Genomic DNA, 21,891 nt, shown 5'->3' with positions numbered 1-21,891 from the left:
ACCGGCGACAGGGTCATGGGCGGCCAAGGCTCAGTGATGCAAGTGGGGAGCGAAGGCTGGCCCGTGTGGTCCGATCAAACAGGCGAGCTACTGGAGCTCAAACTGCTCAAGAAGTTAATGCTGGTTCTGATAGAAAGGTGTCAGAATACACAGTGCATCACAGTTTGTTGTGTATGAGGCGGCATAGCCGCAGACCAGTCAGGGTGCCCATGCTGACCCCTGTCCACTGCACATGAGCATCAGAACTGGACCACAGAGCAATGGAAGAAGGTGGCCTGGTCTGATGAATCAGGGTGCATGTGCGTTGCTTAGGGGAACACATGGCACAGGATGCACTATGGAAAGAAGGCAAGCCGGCGGAGGCAGTGATGCTTTGGGCAATGTTCTGCTGGGAAACCTTGGGTCCTGCCGTCCATGTGGATGTTACTTTGACATGTACCACCTACCTAAGCATTGTAGCAGACCATGTACACCCTTTCATGGAAACGGTATTCCCTGGTGGCTGTGGCTATTTCAGCAGAGAATGCTCCTGCCTCAAAGCAAAAATGGTTCAGGAATGGTTTGAGGAGCACAACAATGAGTTTGAGGCGTTGACTTTGTCTCCAAACTCCTCAGATCTCAATCCAATCGAGCATCTGTGGGATGTGCTGAACAAACAAGTCTGATCCATGAAGCAACTTACAGGACTTATAGGATCTGCTGCTAACATCTTGGTGCCAGGTACCACAGGGGTCTAGTGGAGTGCATGCCTCGACGGGTCAGGGCTTTTTTGGCAGCAAAAGGAGGACCAACACAATATTAGGAAGGTGGTCTTAATGTCTAATGCCTAAATGGTGAAAACTCTAATACAGCAAGAAAAATAATTGTAATATCCCAGATAGCAATGAGTCGGCGGACCACCGGCGGTGATCCGGCGGCTGTAGAAGCGTCAGAATTGCGTAATCGCAAACACGTTTGACGGCGCACCGCCGGCGGCAGCCGCTTTTTAAAAGCGGCAGCCGGCTTCCTACCGCCTTCGTACCGCCGCCGGCCCGCAGGCAAACCGCCGTTCCGCCGCCTTTATACCAAAAGGCGGCCCGTCGGAGGCAAACGCTATTTTCGAGCGATCTGCCTCCGCTTATTGTGTAATAAATAATATATATATTTATTTATTATTCATATATTTGTAACATGCAGTTTATGATGGATAATAATTGAACAAACCAGATAAATTCCCATTTGGCATTTTTATTCCACATTTCAAAGTACATTAACTGTCAATGATACAAGATAATATAAATGAAATATAACAGACAATAAATAAGCTTAAATAGGCCTATAAATAACAAAACATTTTTACTAAAGAACCTGCATGTTTCCAATTAAATTTTGGTTAAAAAAAAAAAAAAAAACAGCCTTACAAGCAAATTATAACACTTACAATATTTGTTAATAACAAATAGGTCAGCTCTGGGATGAAAAGAATTACCATTAAATATTATATCAAATAATGAGGATATTTGGTACCAAAGAATGTGCAGGATACCAAATAAATCGAGGTATAACATCACATTTAACAAGCCATTTCTAACAATAGGATAAATGGTAATAATTTAGAGTAAAGCTCTGGAGAAGAATAGAACAGTAGTAGAACAGAACATTATAACAAGCCTGACTATGGGTTCTCCGGTTTTCCCCGACCTCCAGAATGAGGCAGCGCAAATTGGCTTATCTTCAGTGATTTCTTGTGCGCCTATATAAAGGACAAACAACCTCGCCATCCCATATCTATCCAAGGAGCTGCCTTCAAGGCAGGGTCACAGGGAATAAAAAAAAAGTAATTTCCACAGTGAACAGTGTGGATTGGGTGAGTGTAGCCTGAAACTTCTGGCTTCTTTAGGGGTCTTGATGTTACTGACTGCAGGATAAAGAAAGGGTTCCAGGTGTCAGTAGTCAGCCTAGGTGTAAGAGGTCGGCTGTGGGTCCCTCTCAGCTGTGCGGCGTCTTTTTCCACCTTCACGATCAGATGCTCCTTTCAGGTAACGCATGGCGCTAACCTGGACCGCCTCATCAGTGGCATCCTGGGTTGCCGGGTTCTTCCGGATGGCTCCTGTAGAAAATACAGATCTGTCATTCCATGTGAATGTCATAAGGCCACACACATCTACTTAAATATATAACAAATTTATATATTTATATATATTACTTTGAACAATGGTCTTCAGGAACATGGATAAAACATGCTTTATCCCCTACACCCGTCCAGGTTGTATTAATGGAAAGGTGATTAGAGAAGATACTCTGAAGTATTCGCCACACGGTTGTCTTTAGGTCCCTCCCACATTTGATTGCCAAAAACCGAAGCTGAAAATACAAAAAAGTGTTACAAATTACATATCTCTGAAGCTTCTCATACATAAATATAAAAATGTGACAGGCTGTGGATTCAGACTGTAGAATATGCAGTGTACAATCTTAAATTTTACTTTTTAGATTACCCTAAAGCATTATAAACAAAATCAGCACACTTACAAATCGTTCCTGGAGCTCTTTATCCTGCCTCAAACTGTTGTCAAGCCCCCTGGCAGGGATAACTCTCCAAAAGACACATTGGCACTGAAATGTTGCAGCATAGTGTCCATTTTGTTGTCCATGCTACGCACAACATCGCCAAACTCTCCAAGACGTCGCAGCATTAGGGTCTGATCTGCACCTACAGGGGTTCACAGAATAAAAGAATAAAGCAGTCAGTCCTGGTCCCTCAACTACTAAACTATGACATTTACAACTAGGTCTACTACATGTACAGGTGGCCCCAGTGGGAATTAAACCAACAACCACAGGTGTTGTTTGCAAGTTGTACCTGATTGCCCAGTACGAGCAAACGTCATCAACATTGTCCCAACTTGCTTCACCTGCTCATGAAGTGAGCCGCTGTCATCCGAAGCTACAAAATGAAAGGCATTTGGTAATTTTGGACCTATATCACAGTCAAAAAAGTAAAATTTAAGAAAGAGTGCATGTTCTCACCTGCTTGTGCATTGCTTTCCCTCAGGGCTTGGTTCTCATTCTGGAAATCTACATAAAAAATATTTTATTTTAATTATATTATATTATATATATATATATATATATATATATATATATATATATATATATATATATATATATATATATATATATATATATATATATATATATATATATATAAAACAACAACTACAGGCACAATTTTCCATACTGTTAAAGTTTCCAACATCTGCAATTTCCTGTTTGTCCATCTCAACTCCTTTCAATATTCTTCTCCTTATAGCCCAGTAACTAGACATTGTGACTAACAATTTATTTACCTTGAAAGCCGAAACGATTGTCCAACAGTAGGTCTCGTGGATGAAGATAACCGATTGTGCTCTGGTCAAGGTATCTGCAAGAAAATGTGAACAAAACCGCATTGTTAACGTTATATACAGAATATACAGTAGCTATGCTGTGGGGGGAAAAACTGGTCAGCCAAATGTGGAACAGTAAAATGTATTCATTCAGTATAGTGATTCAAGTAAACTGCATTGTCCTCAAACATAAAAAGTACAGCAGTTCAGAGAAATAACTCATAAATGACCTTAAACGCTAGAAGAACAGTAGCAACACAGCACATGTTAGCTAACACTTGCTAAAACTGACCTAGCAGCATGCTTGTTCGGACTAACTCAATCATTTAAATAACCTATATACATCATTCTGTTTTGTTAGAAAACACCAAAAGTTAAACTTAAGTCTTTCTAGATGTAAAGCTTTGGCTAACTTACCTACAGTAGCTAGATACATTTTAACATGTAGAACATGCTTGAACTCAGTGTGTAAAAAAGGCGAAACAGCACGTGTTAGCCAACACTGTGCATTGTGCACTATATCAGCGTGCGTGTCTGAACAAACTAATTAAAACAACCTACCGGTATATACATCAAAAATGAACATAATATTGTGTGACACAAAAAGGAAACATGTACTTACTTAAACGCTCGTAGTCGAGGATATTTTCTGATCTCCTCTCTTCAAATACTAAAACCATGTGATGAGCGGCCGCTGTTGGTAAATCTGTATGTTTTACCGGTTTGTCTTCCGCCTTTTTTAGGTATACTGCCCCTCTCGGCCGGTGGAGGTACTTCTCTGTTTTTTATTTTTTTATTTTTATTTAAATTAGTACATGTATAGACAAGTACAATACAAAAAGTACAATGAGAGAAAAATAAAAATAATAAAGCATTGTGGTACAGTTCCGAATATGTAGAACAAAGAATAACAACAAATGTAACACTGTATATAAAATAAATCATAAAAATAAGAATTCTGAGATAGAAAATACTTTATAATATTAAGGCAGTCACATGAAATTGAAAAGCTTTCAGGTTTCTGTTTTTGTAAGCTTTTTGTTTTGCGACCTCATGTTTGAGAGGGTTTCAAAGTTGTAAAAATCAGCTTTATAAGAGGTAATATTAGAGGGCTTCTTTTGAGTTATTCTTGTCTTATGAATGTAGAATTTTTCCTAAATAATTAACAATATATTTTTGTTTTTCAGAAAAATATGGGTTTTGAAAACAAAGTAAAATGTCATGAAGTTAGTTCAAATTTTTTGTCATGTCTATTTTAAAGTCAGTCCAAAAAGAAATAGAAAAAAAGGGCAATACAAAAATAAGTGTTATCCTAAAATGAACTTTCAAACTTTCTTAACCCTCCTATTATGCTAAAAAAAAACAAAAGTATTACATTCATGGGTCAAATTGACCAACACTGTTTAAACACACTCGACATGCAAATAATCAAGTGAAAATTTAAATGTAATTTCCTAAACCTAACCTTATCATGGAATCAAGAGTCAAGAATCTGTTATAAACCCTAATGGCTTTGGAGCAAAAAAACTAATATTTGATATAATTCACATATAGGCTATTATGATTTTATAATCGCTTCAAATGTGAGAACTAGTTAAAATGCTGTCAGTTCCACTCTATTTCCCAACAAGCCAAACATAGCCAACGTGGCTGGTCGAATTTGAGAGTAGAAATCCTTGTATTTCACAGCGGCTTGCCGCCAGCCGGCCGCGGTCCATTAGGCGGAGGCAACCGCCAGAGAAAATGAAGCCGGCGGCCCGCCGGCTAGTCGGCCGCGGCATCTCGCAAGAAATGGGAGTGACGTATTCGGCGGCAAACGTTTCATCACCGCCAGCGGGACGCACCTATAGCCGACAGCTTAGAGCCGGCGGCAAAAAGAAGCCGTGCCGATATTTTTTGCTATCTGGGATAGCATAGCATGTTTTTAAATCAGAGAAGCTCAGTCACTTAATTTAATTAAATATTCTCATAAAACGTTGTTAGTATTTACTTGATGTTTTGCTTTTACTTTGGTTACACATGCTTTTTTGTTGTTGTTTGTTTAATTGTTGTCCCCGTTTTTGTGTATGCTTGCTTGCCACAATTGGAACAAAGGGAAAACAAAGGTGTTTCCCGGGAGAAGGTCCGTCGATCCCATGTGATCAAACATCATGCTGTGTTCCTTTGGTCTTGTTATGCATCTCTAAACAAAGGAGTAGTTTGTGTCTAATTGTCTCGTGTGTCTGATCTATGAGCTTAATACATGCTCAGATATTATCCAACAGCTTTAACTGCTTTCAAAATAACAAAAATACATCAATATAAGACCAGTATTAACTCTAATAGCCTACTTCAAAAATGGCAATTGAAATATTTAGACTCAATAGCATGATTTAACCCAACAGCCAGCTTTAATATGATGATAATACATCTTTTTAGTTGTTTCTTCATTACATTTTAAACTCGAATATACCATGTTTTGTCTACCCAAAGCCAGTTTCTTGTCCTTTAGCGACACCTACCGTTATGTTAACGTAAATGCACTGTTTACATTCAGTTTAGCCATAAACTGTAGGTGAAAATTGTTATCTTGATTATTTTTGTTGGACTTGAGTTAAATAATCACGTCTAGCAGGATAAAGGAAATAAATTATTCACCGTGAAATGATTTTGATATATTGTACTTTATAAAAAACTTCTCTTTTTGAAACATTTAAGTGTTTTTTTTTGTTTTTGTTTTTAAAGAATAACTTGTTAGACTGTGAATAAAGCTTTGAGCAAATTGTGAAAGCAGCTGTGTATGTGAAACAAACCATGTGTTGTCAAAATAACCTTGAAAAAAACACCTCCTGTTTCTCCAAAACTCTTTAACAGGCACTTTTGGATCATAAAGTGAGCAAAAGATAGGCTTGATTTCAGAGAGTCACAAAAACATTTTGGTTTAAACAGAAGTTTGACTTTTTAAAAGTCAACTCAAAATACTTTGCAATAAGCATAAGTCCAAAACAAATGAATGACAGGAAGGAGCACATGGGGAAATAGCTACTATTATTAAATTGAGCAAGTTTATAATTTACTGGGTAGCAAAGGTTTAGCAATCTCCGGTTTAACCAATGAATATTAAGGCGTACGTCATGTTGATGTAGTTTAAAACCCTTCAGGTCCAGAAGGAGGGTCCAATCACTTTTCTAATTAATATTCATAAGAATATTTTATTCAAAACTTAGGTAAATATTAGATAATATGAAATCAAATATATCACAGGTTCCTTAACAAACACGATAAACACGAATGCAGTTAGGGAACTTTGATTTATGAATTTAAAAGTAACAACCAAATTTAGATTAGTCACATAGGGGGGTAAAAAAATTAATTAACTAACAAGCTCTCTTTCCACCCGTTGACGCAAATATATTTACTCAGTCACAGTAGGGGGGTTAAAATAATAATTAACTAACAAGCTGTCGTCCACCCGTTGACGCAAATATATTAACATGTTGACTGTCATGTTTACACTCTCACAGACTCAATGTCTTTCAGCCAATCAAATGGCCGAACGTCACGGTAAGTAGTTAATATTCATGAGTCGTGCCTTCTTCCTACAAGTAGCGTTAGTACATTCCCGGGCGAGCCGCCGCAGGTGAGTCAGAGAGATAAACAAGGAGGTACAACTGTGTTTAAGGATCCACAACTGCCTCGGAAGGTAATGTGGTGATTCATTTAGTTTCACGCGAATCTCAACGATGTCTTGTCAGTTGATAACTGTTAAAATAACTTTGTGACAGGAAATGTTGAACTTCAGTTAGTGTTGCACTGCTTGAATGAGTCGCTTGTGTTTTGACGGTTAAAAAGTCGTTGCTGTGATGACATGGTTTCTGCAGTGATGGATCTTTGTTTTTACAGAAACTGTTTTCAAAAACCGCAATCAGTATATATACAGTATGTATATGCATACATGTACGTATGTCAAATACGCATCTCGTTTTCTAAATTCTGGGTTTCTAAAATGTTTTTCTCAGGTCGTAGATTAGTCCAATCTTTAACGTTACATGTCTAAAAAGTAGAAAGTCCAACATTTCTGGCTACATTTTTCTGAAATATCAGGTAAGTTATCAGAATACCTTGTAAATACCATGGCATGTGAAGATTGTAATCATCATGTACAGTACCATGGTAGCTATATAACAATGTACCATCTGGCAAAATCACTGTACCAGGGCACCACCACTGTATTTTGTATGTTTTGCATGAACCATGATAGTGCTGGATATATTTTGGAGGAACATATAAGTTAATACCACTGTAACTTACATGAAATTCAGTAGCACTACTACACAGCAATTTTTACTAACTTGTTTCACTTTCTCCCACTGCAAAGCTACAGTATTACATGCCACTTACATGATTGTTGTTCAGTGTTTTTTTGTGGTTTGTGCTTTGCTTGAATTAGTTCAGGCACTTTTCTTGTGCTTTTTGGCACTTATGTGTCTCATTTGCAAATGCGTGAAAGCCACACCGAGCCTGTTTCCTGAGATAAAGCCTTTCGGGACGTTGCAGAAACTTGTTGCCGGTGACAAGTGTGTAGTGTTGGGTAACTAAACTTTTTATGTAGCTGAAACCGATGACTGATCACCTTGTGAGTGCAGGGGGAAATTCCGTCCCCCTCTTTATTATTACCCAGCAATGTACAGAATCCGCCTTAAAGGGATAGTTCACCCAAAAATGGAAATTACCCCATGATTTACTCACCCTCAAGGCATCTTAGGTGTATATGACAGGGGGTAATAAAGGCCTTCTGAAGCGAAGTGGCACTTTTGTGTGAGACAAAAATCCATATTTAAAAGTTTATAGTACAATATCTAGCTTCCGCCAGACCGCCTTACATATTTAACTTGCGCAGAAAGTGTAACGCTTCTCGCAGTTATAAACGCTTGCGCTTTGTCCGACGTTATACGTCGAGCCAGTTAAACTTTTTCCGTAAGTTGAATACGGAAGGCGGTCTGGCGGAAGCTGGATATTTAACTTTTACCACTTTACAATAAGGTTGTATTATTTAACATTAGTTAATGCATTAGTTAACATGAACTAACCACGAACCACACCTCTGTTCAGCATTAGTTAATCTTTGTTGACGTTAGTTCATAAAAATTTGTTCATGTTAGTTCACAGTGCATTAACTAATGTTAACAAGATTTTAATAATGCATTAGTAAATGTTGAAATTAACATTAACAAAGATAAATAAATGCTTTATAAGTGCAGTTCATTATTAGTTCATGTAACTAATGTAGTTAACTAATGAACTTTATTGTAAAGTGTTACCATTTTACTTTATAAAGTTTTAAATATGGATATTTTTCTTGCAATGCCCCATCGATTCACTTCAGAAGGCCTTAATTAACACCCGGAGCCGTGTGGAGTACGTTTATGATGAATGGATGCACTTTTTTTGAGCTTCAAACTCCTCGTCGGCTCTGTCACTGCCATTATAAAGCTATGAAGCATCAAGATATTTATTAATATAACTCTGATTGTGTTCAACAGAAAGAAGAATGTCATAAACCCAGGATGGCTTGAGGGCGAGTAAATCATGGAGTCATTTTCATTTTAAAGTGAACTTAACCCAGAGGCAGAGACTTTAATCTTTGCTCTGGTATATTGCTGTCTGTTAACAATGACTGTTATCAAGATTGCATTATAGACTTTCTCAAAGTGTGTTCTTTGTGTTGTGATTATGAATTAACAGCACATATCCGTGTGGTACGTGCTGGACCCATGTGGATTTGAAACTGAAACAGCACCTCTTATGAGCATGAATAGATGAATGTCACAAAACCTGTCAAGAACATGTCCAGGTCATATTTCTCCCAAAGTAAAAACAAAGATAACGAATGTCGATATGTATATCTAATAAAGTTTCTTAAGGTGTATGACAGTGTGCAAATTGGATGTTTTCCAATTTTGTATGACCCCAAAATAATATATTAAAATACATTTACCCACATTTGTTATTACCGAACTGCATAATATTCCTATTGTAAGAAACTAACTATTATTAATACAGAAATCACTATAGTATGTGTTATACTGGCTTTATGATGATCTAATATATATATATATATATATATATATATATATATATATATATATATATATATATATATATATATATATATATATATATATATATATATATATATATATATATATATATATATATATATATATATATATATATGTATATAGGTTGAGGGATTTTCTTTTAATCATAAAGGTAATTTAATCATAAAATTTCTATTTTATTGTTTAATCAGTGCAGTTACTAATAATATTACATGTTTATTTCTTTCAAATGCACATTTGACAGTAATGCATTGAGATGGAGATAAAATATAACTTTAATTAACAACAGTTACATGTAAAAAAAAACCCAACTCATTTGTATAGGGAAAAAAGTAAATATTCTCCTCTACTCTTATTAAATGTACCATTGCTCTTCTATAGTACTGAACTGAACGACAGCTCTTTACTTGTTTTCTGCGTAATTCCGTCACACAGGAGTGAAAATGGCTAATGCTGTGTTCACACCAAACGCGAATAGAGCGTCAAAATCGCGTCTAGTTGGACACTTGAAAATTTTGAATCCATTTGCGCGTCCACAGCGAATTTGACACGCGTATAAATTGAGCGTTTGAAGCGAAATAGACAGGCGTTCAAGGCTCTCCAGGAGAAATATGTCATAAAACACCACTCTGCCTCTTTTCATTTTCATAAAAAATATATGTTAAACATTAATAGCCACACAAATGTGGTCCAGGCAACGCACTAACTACATTATATTCACTGCATGTATATTTAAATATCCTAAAAAAATTAAGTTATGAAACTTCTTTTTGCCCTCAGTCAAAACGATTTGTCAGACAACAAATTATAGATTCATGACACCAAAGATTGCCCGTGAGATCTTCACAAGACGAATTCTATCTCATGTTTAACCACTACAGAGAGGCATCCGAGCCAGCGGCAAATGTCAGAAGGACTGGCCGAGGAAAGGCTGCTCTCGCCGGGGTTAATGAGCGCTGAGCACCGCTGATCCACTGGATCTCACAACTCCAAAAACACCAGATAAAACACCAGATACATTTTTTTAAATAGGTGCTCTCTTTATAAATAAACCACAGATTTGAGCTTTAAACAACTACATTCTCACCTGAAAAAGTCATTTTGTGACACAATAGTAGTATTTTTAAATTATGCAGTTTCTCATCACATCACTTTACCACGTGACAGCAGCAAGCAGGCTCCTGAAAAATGTTTCAACTCGGGCGTCAGACGCGAATTTGCTTCTAACGCGTGAATGCACAAAAAGCACCACTCGCGCAAGACGCTCAATTCACTTCAAATTCGTACAAATGAGGCGGAATCGCGTCCATCACACCGCGCGAAACGCGTCTATCGCGCCACAGGGCCCCCAGACGCGCGTCAACGCGCCTTTCCATTGACATAACATTGAAATCACTCGCTTCTGACGCTATATTCGCGTTTGGTGTGAACGCAGCATAATAAGTGCTCGTCTGCTGCCATATACTGGTTATAGTGGTAATTTCATGTCTTTTTTCTAATAAAAAAAAGTGTTTGTTTGCCACAGAGTTTTAGTTTTCCTACATCTTTAAACTTTTAGTTTTACAAATCGTATTAAAAATAACATAAACATTTTATAATATTTAAAGCTTTGATGTTCTGGAAAAAGTGTGACGCACTTGAAAGCCCTTGAAAGGTGCTTGAATTTCACTCTCAAAAGGTTTTACGAACCGAGATGAATAATGTAAAAAAAAAAAAAAAACATTCAACTATTTCTGCCACAATACCATGGTTACAGTACAGTACAGTACAGTGTGAATGTTGGCGATTTGTGCATTTGTTACGAGCTGATAAACGGTCCGCGCAGCTCAAACAAGTAGCACGGATTTGATTGCCTTTTGATGTTTATCATATGCAACATAAAAGGCAACTCTTATCGGTTGGGCAACGTGGGGATACAATTAAGTCACACCGGCAGGATAAAAGATTGCAAAATGCAACCATTTGGTCGCAAAAATTGTTGCATTTTGCAATACACACGACTTACTGATAGGCCGCTTACACGACACTGCCGTTCACACAAACAGAAAAACTTTTATGCATTTTAGCCGTTTATTTACACAACAACAGCGTTTTGGGGGGCCTGGAAACGCGAACTTTTTAAATAAGTTTATAATACGATTATCGTCTCTGTGTAAATTACAAAAAAATTAATTTGTGAAAACATTGACGCCATGTGCATGTGTATTGCAAGCAAAGACAAAGTTTAAAATGTAATTTTTTTAATATTAACTTCTTGTTTATTGAACATTTGTATAAATCAATATCATTTGCAATCACGCTTATATTCATGAAAACAGCTCTCTTGCTCTTGCGATATTGCTTAATTATATTCTATGTTATATAAAAAAAACAAAATCTCAATTTTTGGCATTTTTGAGACAATGCTGCATTGATTTTGAACCCGACAGCACAGCAACACAAGAAATCACATTATATAGAAGTTATTGATTGCATTTTAAGCTGTAAGTTTTACATCAAATCACATTAATGATGTTAAATCAGACAATTCACCGGCAATTTAGTGCAGGGGTTTTCAAACTTTATGATGCCAAGGACCCCCAAATATGATGACCCTTTATGAGGGACCCCCTTCCTAAAATCCATATATTTTTATGTACAAAAAAACATTTAAACTGTTAGATAAATAGTAAGTGTGACATTATTAATACAACATATTGTTTCCCAACTTAAATTGGCTCTTAATGTTGGATGTATAAACCTGAAAAAAAAAAAATTCAGTTAAAACATTTTTTGTATAAGCAACTTTCACAATAAATGTATGTAAGCAGCATACGTACTGAATAAAGAATACCGCCTCACAACCCCAGTGAACGAGATAAAGGGGACTATAGTGAGAAAAACAAACTAAACATACAAAGCAAACATATACAATTCTGTAATGTATACTGCAAGAAAGGAGAGAAACATTTAGAAATAAAACAGTTAGAATATTCAGTAGACTTTATCCATTTTTGCTTTGTCTTTTTATTCTCTGAAATTTCCTGGGGACCCCTTAGAACCTTCTGGAGGACCCCTGGGGGTCCCCGGACCCCAGTTTGAAAACCCCTGATTTAGTGATATCTTTGCAGTTGTGGTCTTGACTTGAGACCTGAGTCCTCTAAGTCAGAGACCAAGACAAGACCGAGGAGAAATACCAAGACCTTCAAAAAATGGTCTTAAAGGGTTACTTCAGTGATTTAGCGTTTTTACTTCCCCCCCTCATATCCCCCGAGACAAGAGAATTATGCATTTTATTTCTGGAAAAAATTATCCGATGACGCAAATATCGCCATTTTGCGTCATCTGAGGATTTTTTGGCCAGAGGCTAGAGACTACAGCCACTAGATGGAGCTATTCTGCATGTTATCAACCCGCCCACAAGGGGAGAGATCTCACGCACAGAATGTAAGACACAGACGGCCGAACGGACAATCATAATGGAGCGATGTAGAGCAAAGTGAGTGTTTCATCTTTTCAATGAATTCCTGTAATAGTTTAGCTTCCATATGCGATCTGAAAACGTGCCAGACTGACGCTTAACGTTACCTCAGCTCTGCTCAGCTCTTCGTGAGGCATGAAATCTGACACTGCTGCGTCTGTGCCGTGACTTTCGTTCGGCTCATTCACACTTTATTGAAAAGACACGTTCAGTTTTTAATTGTAGTGTTTATTCTCTAACTTAACGAAATGATTGTATTACTATGAAGATCAAAACGACGGTGTAGGGAGTGGCCTCGTAGGGCAGCGAAGCAAGTGCATTCTGGGAGTTGTTGTCTTTCATCCACATGAGACAAAAATACATTTTCTGTCTTTTCTCAGTCTAGAAGGCACCAAATTCAAAAATAATTTCACATTTCTACTGCATAAATGACCCAGTTTAAATACAAAGCTTAATGCTAAATCACTGAAGTAACCCTTTAAGACCGGTCTCGAGTACTACAACACTACAGATAAGGATTATTTGTAGTGCAACCTGGCCAGTTGGAATTATTGGTTCTTTTGAGTGGAAGTTTCCCAAACTGGAAATGCCTCCCATAATTGAAAACACGGTAGTCTCATCAGGAGGACAAGACATAATGTTGTAAATTGAATGTATTCTTAGGATATGGTGGGGTTGAAATATTGCTTAAGTACATGTTATTGACAGGTTTTGTGAGATCCACCCACTAGTTGAGAGGTGTTGAATTGATATGTCATGATGGTATGCTGTACCTGACAAGCTCTAAATGTATTGAACGTCTCGCATCTGTTCCACACATCGCAGGCCTTTATGTGCAAACAACAGCAAGCCTGACATGATGTCAGATGATTTGTTTAAACCCTTTCAGGCAGTAGCCATAGCATTTGTTAACCATTAATGTGAACAAGACGTGACTGTTGGTTTCCAGGAAGTGATCATGTTAAAGACTATTCTCTGCTTTCATGCTGTGTGACCATAAAACTTCCAGGAAGTGCTGCAACATTTGTTTGAAGCCTGTTAGAAGCAATTTTGTTGGCACACAGGGGGCTGATTATGGGTTTTGAACACGGAGGCACCAAACCACCTGAAGTCACGTTCTGTTTTTTCACACACAGCAAAAATACAAGGCATCACCTTAATCTTAATGTCATGTTATGTGGCATCATTAGAGATGATGTGAAACAGGAATGTCACATAAGCATAACATCATGCTTGTTCCCTTGAGTAAGTCATTATATTACCATGGCTTTGTTACAAGCCTCTGTTTTAAAGGAAGTACTTCTAGAGTAGCTCTACACCCTGAGAATGAGACCTCAGATGGTATCATTCTGCCTTATCCTTTTAATTCAAGTTTAAAAACATTTGTTTCTAGAATATACGCTTCATTTATATGCTTCGAATGTGGTTCTAGATGATTTTTTAAGATGGTAATTTGAAATAAAATGCTTTCACTTTTCAGATGTGATGAACTGAAAGTGGCCGTGCTTGTTTAACCTGCCTGGTGTTTTGCACTCATCCTTCCACAAGTGAAGTATTTATTTTATGTGATTGAATCAAAGTGAAAGAATGTCGAAAATGGCCTCCTTTTCTGCTTTTGTAAGAATCTCCATGTGACCTGGAGAGTTTTTTAAATGACACAGACACTTGTGCATTTATGAAACTCACAAGTCAAGAGATGCAGGTGACACTGAGTTTCTGTCTTCAAATAGTCTGCGAATAAATGTGGGTTGCTAAATCTATATTTGCACATCAGTCACATGAAACGCTTAGCAGTGTATTCTGTCCTGTTTTTGTGTTCAGCCTGAAGCCCAGTGACTCACTTAGTGTGAAACCCTGTTAGTGCCAAATCAGGTCCTCCCTCGAAATCCGGCCTCTGTTAGGAACCCAAATGATCCCTCATCCCTCCCTCGCACTGTGTAACCTTCCCTCGCGGGTCAAAATGACCCGAAGCCCTAAAATTATACTTCATTTATTTTGTCCAGAAAGCTTATTTCATTTCATTTTAATGCTATTTTTCAGGGAGATTTTTTTAACCTTTTAAATGACTAGATTTGATCAATAAATAAATAAATAATAATTGTAGCACATTCTTTCAACTTAAATTCCAAATAACACAATTTCATGCATAACCCTTTTAATTCACCCTTCGCCGCAAGTTTGATTGACAGGCGATCTGACCAATCACATCGCAGAATCTGCCGTTTTTTCCGACAAAGCAGTCAGGAGAGTTAGTAGATTAACGTCGATGGACTTTAACTTGGAAAAAAAGTGTGTACTGACGTCTTTCCGCGGTTGAAACAACATTTCTTTTAGTGTTCATTCGTGTTTATTCCATGCTTCTCAATTAACTCTAATCTCAATTCATGAGCAGCTTTAACTGAGGCGCTACAGCGATCACGACACATTAAAGAGCCACAAAACGCTATTTATTGTTTAAATTTCTTTCTATAATTACCATTTCAAAGTTGAGACTGTTTCATATCAAAAGTAACTTGCTCTGTCCTGTCTGTCGGTGTGTTGTCATGTCCTCTTTGCTCCGCGATGTGTTTTCTCTACATGAGAACGTGTGAGAGCGCCATGGCTTGTCGGACATAGCAACAGTAACTAAAGGAGGCGGGTCTTTGTGAATGGTCAATTCAGCTCAAAATGAGCGTTTTTGCCGACCTTTTGTGGGAAAAGAATTATTTCATGACTCTTGCCGCCACTAGATGGGCTTAGCAGGAAATTGGCTTTTCCGCTGGGTCCTAAAGTCAGTTTTTCTTTTGTATGCATTCAAAGACACATGTAGGCATTATAAAATATATTTTTGGTAAAGTTTTAGCATTTTTAGTTAGAATTTTTAAGATTTTTAGGTGTTTCTATTTGTACTGAAGCATTCCTCGCATTCCATTTATTCCTAAGGGGGTCAAATTGACCCGGGAAAGAAAGGATTTGTTACCTTTTTTATTATTATTTCAACGACAAAACTCCTCAAATCCAGTTAATTTGTGTAATTGTGGTTCAAGTATGACACAAGTCACCTTTCCGATGAACACACATTTTTTTTAATGTAATTTAATAATGTAATGTAACAGTACTAATGTTAAATTTTTTATTTAAAGGGCATCCCCCCCCCCACACACACAAAGTCTTGAGACATGTTTTATAAAGGTTGTATTCTTTTAACTTTACATGGCTTTCCAAACATGCAGCTATCTTGTGCGAGACGTGAGTGCAATGGTCAGAGATGTCTTTCTAGCACTTAGCATAGAAAACAATGGAAAAGCAGCGCAGAAAATGCATTGTGTGAAAAGTGAAAAGTAACAAAGGTCTTCTCTGCATTGAGCTTCTCTATTTTTGCAATGTTTTGAATGAACAGCGCTGCAGCGCCACATCTAATGGGTTAAACTGAATAGGCTAACAAAAACATTAAAATGCAACAACTCTTACATTATCATCGCATCTCCTGCACCACTGATAAAGCTGATGCACACCTATAATTCGAATGCACTGTTTTTCCATTAGAATGTGGAATTTATTTTAAATTCAATGAATATTCAATATTCAAAATTAAAAAAATGCTGGTGTGAATTTGCTTTGTTTGTTTGTGACCTGGCCTAAAATAGTTTTGTGACATATATTAACATTCATACTGCCGTCTCATTATGTGAACTCTGGGTTGACATGGGGTTAAACTCTCTTGTTTCCTGTTGAAAGTTGTGGAACTTGATTCCAGAAAACACATTCAGAGTCAGACCATAAAATATGTAATGTTATTGTTCAGGCTCTCGTCCCTGGAATTTTCTTTCGAATCTGAATCTTTCGTTTTCTTGTAAATGTTTTACTGCACTTGAATATGCATAGTGTATTATTTAATATACACTATATTGCCAAAAAGTATTGGGACACCCCTCCAAATCATTAAATTCAGGTGTTCCAATCACTTCCATGGCCACAGGTGTATAAAATCAAGCACCTAGGCATGCAGACGCTTATACAAACATTTGTGAAAGAATGGGTCGCTGTCAGGAGCTCAGTGAACTCAAGCGTGGTACCGTGATAGGTTGCCACCTGTGCAAGAAGTCCATTCATGAAATTTCCTCACAACAAAATATTCCAAGGTCAACTGTTAGTGGTATAATAACACAGTGGAAGCCATTGGGAACAACAGCAACTCAGCCGCCACGTAAAATCACAGAGCGGGGTCAGCGCATGCTGAGGTGCATAGTGCTCAGAAGTCGGCAATTTTTCATGTGGCCTTCAGATTAGCTCAAGAACAGTGTGTAGAGCTTCATGGAATGGGTTTCCATGGCCGAGCAGCTCATCCAAGCCTTACATCACCAAGAGCAATGCAAAGCGTCAGATGCAGTGGGGTAAAGCACGCCGCCCTTGGACTCTAGAGCAGTGGAGGCGTGTTCTCTGGAGTGACCAATCACGCTTCTCTGTCTGGCAATCCTATGTATGAGTCTGGGTTTGGCAGTTGCCAGGAGAACGAGACTTGACTGACTGCATTGTGCCAAGTGTAAAGTTTGGTGGAGGGGGGATTATGGTGTGGGCTTGTTTTGCAGGGGTTGAGCTTGGCCCCTTAGTTCCAGTGAAAGGAACTCTTGATGCTTCAGCATACCAAGACATTTTGGACAATTTAATGCTCCCAACTTTGTGGGAACAGTTTTGGGACGGCCCCTTCCCGTTCTAACATGACTGTACACCAGTGCACAAATGTTGGTCCATAAAGTCCATAAAGAAAAATGAGCGAGTTTGGTGTGGAGGAACTGTATAGAGTCATGACCTCAACCTGATAGAACACCTTTGGGATGAATTAGAGCGGAGACTGAGAGCCAGGCCTTCTCGTCCAACATCAGTGCCTGACCTCACAAATGCGTTTCTAGAAAAAATGGTCAAAAATTCCCATAAACACACTCATAACCCTTGTGGAAAGCCTTCCCAGAAGAGTTGAAGCTGTTAAAGCTGCAAAGGGTGGGCCAACTCCATATTAAACCCTACGGCTTAAGAATGGGATGTCATTAAAATTCATGTGCTTGTCTAGGCAGGCGTCCCAAAACTTTTGGATATGTAATACCAGATGAGTTTCAATTTCATAAATATCCAGATGAATATTTGTACCAGAAAGACTGCCTTTTACGAATATGCTTTTGAAAATTGTTTACAAAGTTTGATGTTGAAATTCATTAATTTCCCATTTCCTTATCACCACTAGTTTCACGTATACAATATATCAATTTCTATTCTAGTTTCTATTCTATTCTTGCTCAAGCAGAACTGCTGTGGGGTTTTGCGTTGTTGCCAAGCTGTTATGACATGTGGTTTCTAGATATGACAGGGCCCTCCTTCAATGTAAGCTTATAGTTTTTTTTTTTTGTTGTATTCTTATTAGTAACTTTTATGCTTAAAAAAAAAAAAATCCTTTTATGTAGTTTGTAATAAAGCTGTTTGTGAAATGTAAAACGTCTGCAAAGTTTCAAAGATCCAAGTGCACAATAAATGGAGTTGTTGTCTCCTAAAAGAAAGAACTCAGCTGATACAAGTCGCCAGTCGTCATTGACCCTCGAACACTGTAGTTGTAGCTGAAACTGGAAGAGTTTGGTAGTGTGTCGACATGTTGAGAAGACACTGTTTTCTGCGCTGCAAAAGCAAATCCATATTGCATGAGGACTCACGCTGGAATTGATTTGGTCAAACCGAGGCCATTGTTACTCTTCGTATCGTAGTGTAAAGTGCTGAGGTAGATCCAGAGCTAAAATTCAGATATGGTAATGGTTTCTGACACGAGCTGTAAGCAGTAGACCATTCACAACAGACTGAGCCATCTGACCAATCAGAGCAGATTAAGTTCTCAGAAAGGAGGGGTTTAGAGAGACTCAGAGCCATAGAGAGAGAGAGAGAGTCGTGACAACTCCATAGACTCCAATGGAACGTTTTTACAGCAATGGCGGCTCGTGGAGACTCTCAATAGTTCCCGGAAGTAGCAGCCGCGCCATAGAGTTACAGCAGAACAGACCGTTTGTGATGCACTTTTAAAAGGTAAGACGTTTAATCAGTAAGTTTTAAATTATCAGCACATCTTAATCAAAATAACTTTTACATTAAATCCTGCTTGTGTAGATTATTCATCATTTAAAAAAAATGATCTTTTAAAAACAACATCACTGTAACTACATACTCATGCTACATACACATGTCGATGTGTAATAAAATTATTGACAATCAATGCATTTATTGACTATTAATTACCAAAAATCGCAGTTCTGTCACTGTGACTATCAATTTGACTATCCCGCCAAAGCACTTCCTGGAACTATTCGAGGTCTACATGAATCACGTGACTATCAAGCGTTTTGAACTTCCGTTGTCGCGACTCTCTCTCTCTATGGCTCTGGAGAGACTGAATCCTTTACTGAAGCGTTTCAGACACTGAGAGAAAAGAGTTGATGCTGCAATGTATATTATGAGAAAATGAAAGTGATTTTTGACTTTGAACTGTTGTAGACTCCAAAACAAAATTAGGCAACTTTAAAATAGCATAATAGGGGCATATTAAAAAAAGTAATAATACACGAGCTGCCTGATTTGAGATATCTTTCATGCAGCTTGTAGCATTAATGGTGCTAGATGAGATTTACGCACCAAAATTAATGTTCAGAGTTTGTTTAGACACTCTTTTAGTCAGCCCATGAATTGTTGACTTTTGTCACTCTTTCTGTTTGAAATCCCTCTCTAAACACTCTTGTCTCTGCAGGTCATCTAGCAGGCTCCAGGCCTCTCCCATCACAATGTCCAACCAGCCAGACTCTGTCAATCCCAGCCACACTCTGTTCGACCGCTTTGTCCAGGCACAGACGTGTAAAGAGACACAGCAGAACTTCACTGAGCTCTGTCGCCACCTGGAGGTCGACCCCAGGGACTCCAAGTGCTTCTACAGCAGACTAAAGGACAAACTCAACTACTGGAAGGCCAAAGAGCTCTGGCAGAAGATCGACAAGAGAGGCGCCCATCCGGACTATGAACAGGGCAAGGCATGTCAGCAAAACAAGGTACCATAGATTACCTGAATAATGTGAGATATTTACATCTATGAAGTGGTTTAACGCTGGGAAAAGAAACCCAAACATGCACTCTTTCTCTCTGTGTGTGTGTCAGTGTTTAGTTTTGGGTGCGGGTCCCTGTGGTTTCAGGACAGCGATCGAGTTGGCCCTACTGGGGGCTCAGGTAGTTGTGCTGGAAAAAAGAACCTCTTTCAGCAGAAATAACGTCCTGCATCTGTGGTCCTACACCATTAAAGACCTCCTTAACCTCGGTGCAAAGAAGTTCTATGGAAAATTCTGCAGCGGCTCCATTCATCACATAAGTGAGAATCTATATACCAGAATATCTATTTTGTTGAATAGCTTTTTGTTTTCATCACCACTTCCATAATTACTTCCATAAAGCAATGTATGAACGTTTGAAGTCTGTACGATTATTTTTATGTAAGAAAGAAGTGTCTTATGCTCACCAAGCCTGCATTTGTTTGATCAAAAATATGGTACAAAACAGTGATATTGTTAAATATTATTAGAATTTTAAATAACTCTAAAGTAATTCATTCCTGTGATGCAAAGCTGAATGATCACATGTCACATGATCCTGCAGGAATCATTCTAATATGATGATTTGCTGCTTAAGAAACATTTCTTATTATTGTCAATGTTGAAAACGCTTGTGCTGCTTAATATTTTTGTGGAAATTGTGATACATTTTTGGATTCTTTGATAAATAGAAAACATTTATTTAACCCTTCTCCGGCCTTTGTTTGGGAATTACCTTTGGGGTCTCCACAGACTCCAGGCAACAAAATGGGGTTTTTACAAATGTACCCCATTTTACAAATGTAATAATACTCTGTTTATTAATGTTTTACTCAACATCTGTGCAGTTTTTGGAGTATTTATAATAATTTTTACATTTATATAAATAAATTAAAATAAGATTTTTTTAATGGATTTCACACAAAATCAGTTTATGTAAAATTCACTTAATAAAAGACCCACATTTCTAACTTTTTTTCGTGGGGATAACATGGATAATTTGACATGGTTTAGTGTAAGGTTTTTGCCCATCTTTTGGAAAATACAGTTTTAAAATAGAAAAAAGACTTTTCCCAATAAATGGCTGCAGAGCTCCACTATTTGCTATGTGCTATTTGACTGACTGAAAGACATCTTTTCACAAGTATTTTTCAGTTGTATTCATATCTAAATGTTATGAAATCACATTTATAACAATTAAAATTAATTAATTTAGTCAAAGTTTAGCATTTTTTTTGTACTGTAAAATTCTTTTTTTCAGTGGTTACATTATGATTAGAATCTAACTTGAACAAGAGAAAAGTTGGAGTCTTTAAAGTTTATCATTTATTTCAAACATCTGATTTTCTTATAATTCTACAAATTTAATCTACACTTCAGTTACTAACTGTAACAGAACAAAAATTGACAGAAATTAACAGTTATATTACATATTGAGTAAAAAATACACAACATGAACATCAAAATGCAATGAACTGAACTGCAATAACAAGCAATAACAAATTTATTCATCTGTGTGTGTGTGAGCTTGATCACATGCTCATCTAACCCTAACCCAGAGTTAGATAAGTCCATACACGTCATTCTCATCTCCGTGCATGCCATAACTCTGTCTGACGCACACACTGCTAGCCTAGCTTAGCACAAAGACTGGAGGTAAATGGCTCCAGCTAGCCTACTGCTCAATAAGTGACAAAATAACGCCAACATTGTCCTATTTACGTGTTGTGATGTGTATAGTTACATCGTGTACTAAGACCGACGGAAAATGAAAAGTCTCGATTTTCTAGACCGATATGGCTAGGAACTATACTCTCATTCCTGCGTAATGATCAAGGAACTTTGTGCCGTACCATGACTGCAGCGGCATAATGATA

General features: G+C 37.6%; 2 protein-coding genes across 5 annotated transcripts in view; one reads left to right on the top strand and one right to left on the bottom strand.

The window, feature by feature from the left end:
• Positions 1 to 1,209: 1,209 nt before the first annotated feature.
• Positions 1,210 to 6,483, bottom strand: LOC307117227 (uncharacterized protein; the record flags this gene model as incomplete). The annotated part of the gene is made up of 7 exons (XM_079802019.1): positions 1,210 to 2,089; positions 2,186 to 2,343; positions 2,512 to 2,692; positions 2,843 to 2,926; positions 3,010 to 3,057; positions 3,330 to 3,466; positions 6,479 to 6,483. 5 exons carry the CDS (start codon positions 6,481 to 6,483, stop codon positions 2,541 to 2,543), a joined length of 426 nt encoding a protein of 141 aa, XP_079658145.1. The 3' UTR covers positions 1,210 to 2,089; positions 2,186 to 2,343; positions 2,512 to 2,540.
• Positions 6,484 to 6,950: 467 nt separating this feature from the next.
• The window catches only part of mical1 (microtubule associated monooxygenase, calponin and LIM domain containing 1), a 59,346-nt gene continuing 44,405 nt past the window's right edge, over positions 6,951 to 21,891 (top strand). For 2 of the 4 annotated variants that reach the window (XR_013815499.1, XM_079803525.1), the window contains exons 1-3: positions 6,951 to 7,050; positions 19,687 to 19,981; positions 20,088 to 20,295. Coding sequence is in view for 2 of the 4 variants with exons in the window: in XM_079803525.1 (XP_079659651.1) it covers positions 19,721 to 19,981; positions 20,088 to 20,295 (469 nt within the window). In the remaining 2 variants the exon portion in view is untranslated. Of the gene's footprint in view, positions 7,051 to 18,874; positions 18,972 to 19,686; positions 19,982 to 20,087; positions 20,296 to 21,891 lie in introns of all 4 variants that reach the window. The other 2 variants (XR_013815500.1, XM_079803526.1) reach the window with 2 other exon arrangements.

This window comes from Gobio gobio, assembly GCF_949357685.1.
Source record: "Gobio gobio genome assembly, chromosome: 21".
NCBI classification, from domain to species: Eukaryota; Metazoa; Chordata; class Actinopteri; order Cypriniformes; family Gobionidae; genus Gobio; species Gobio gobio.
The sequence above is the reverse complement of the archived record's forward strand: the minus strand, read 5'-3'. Positions and strand labels throughout refer to the sequence as shown.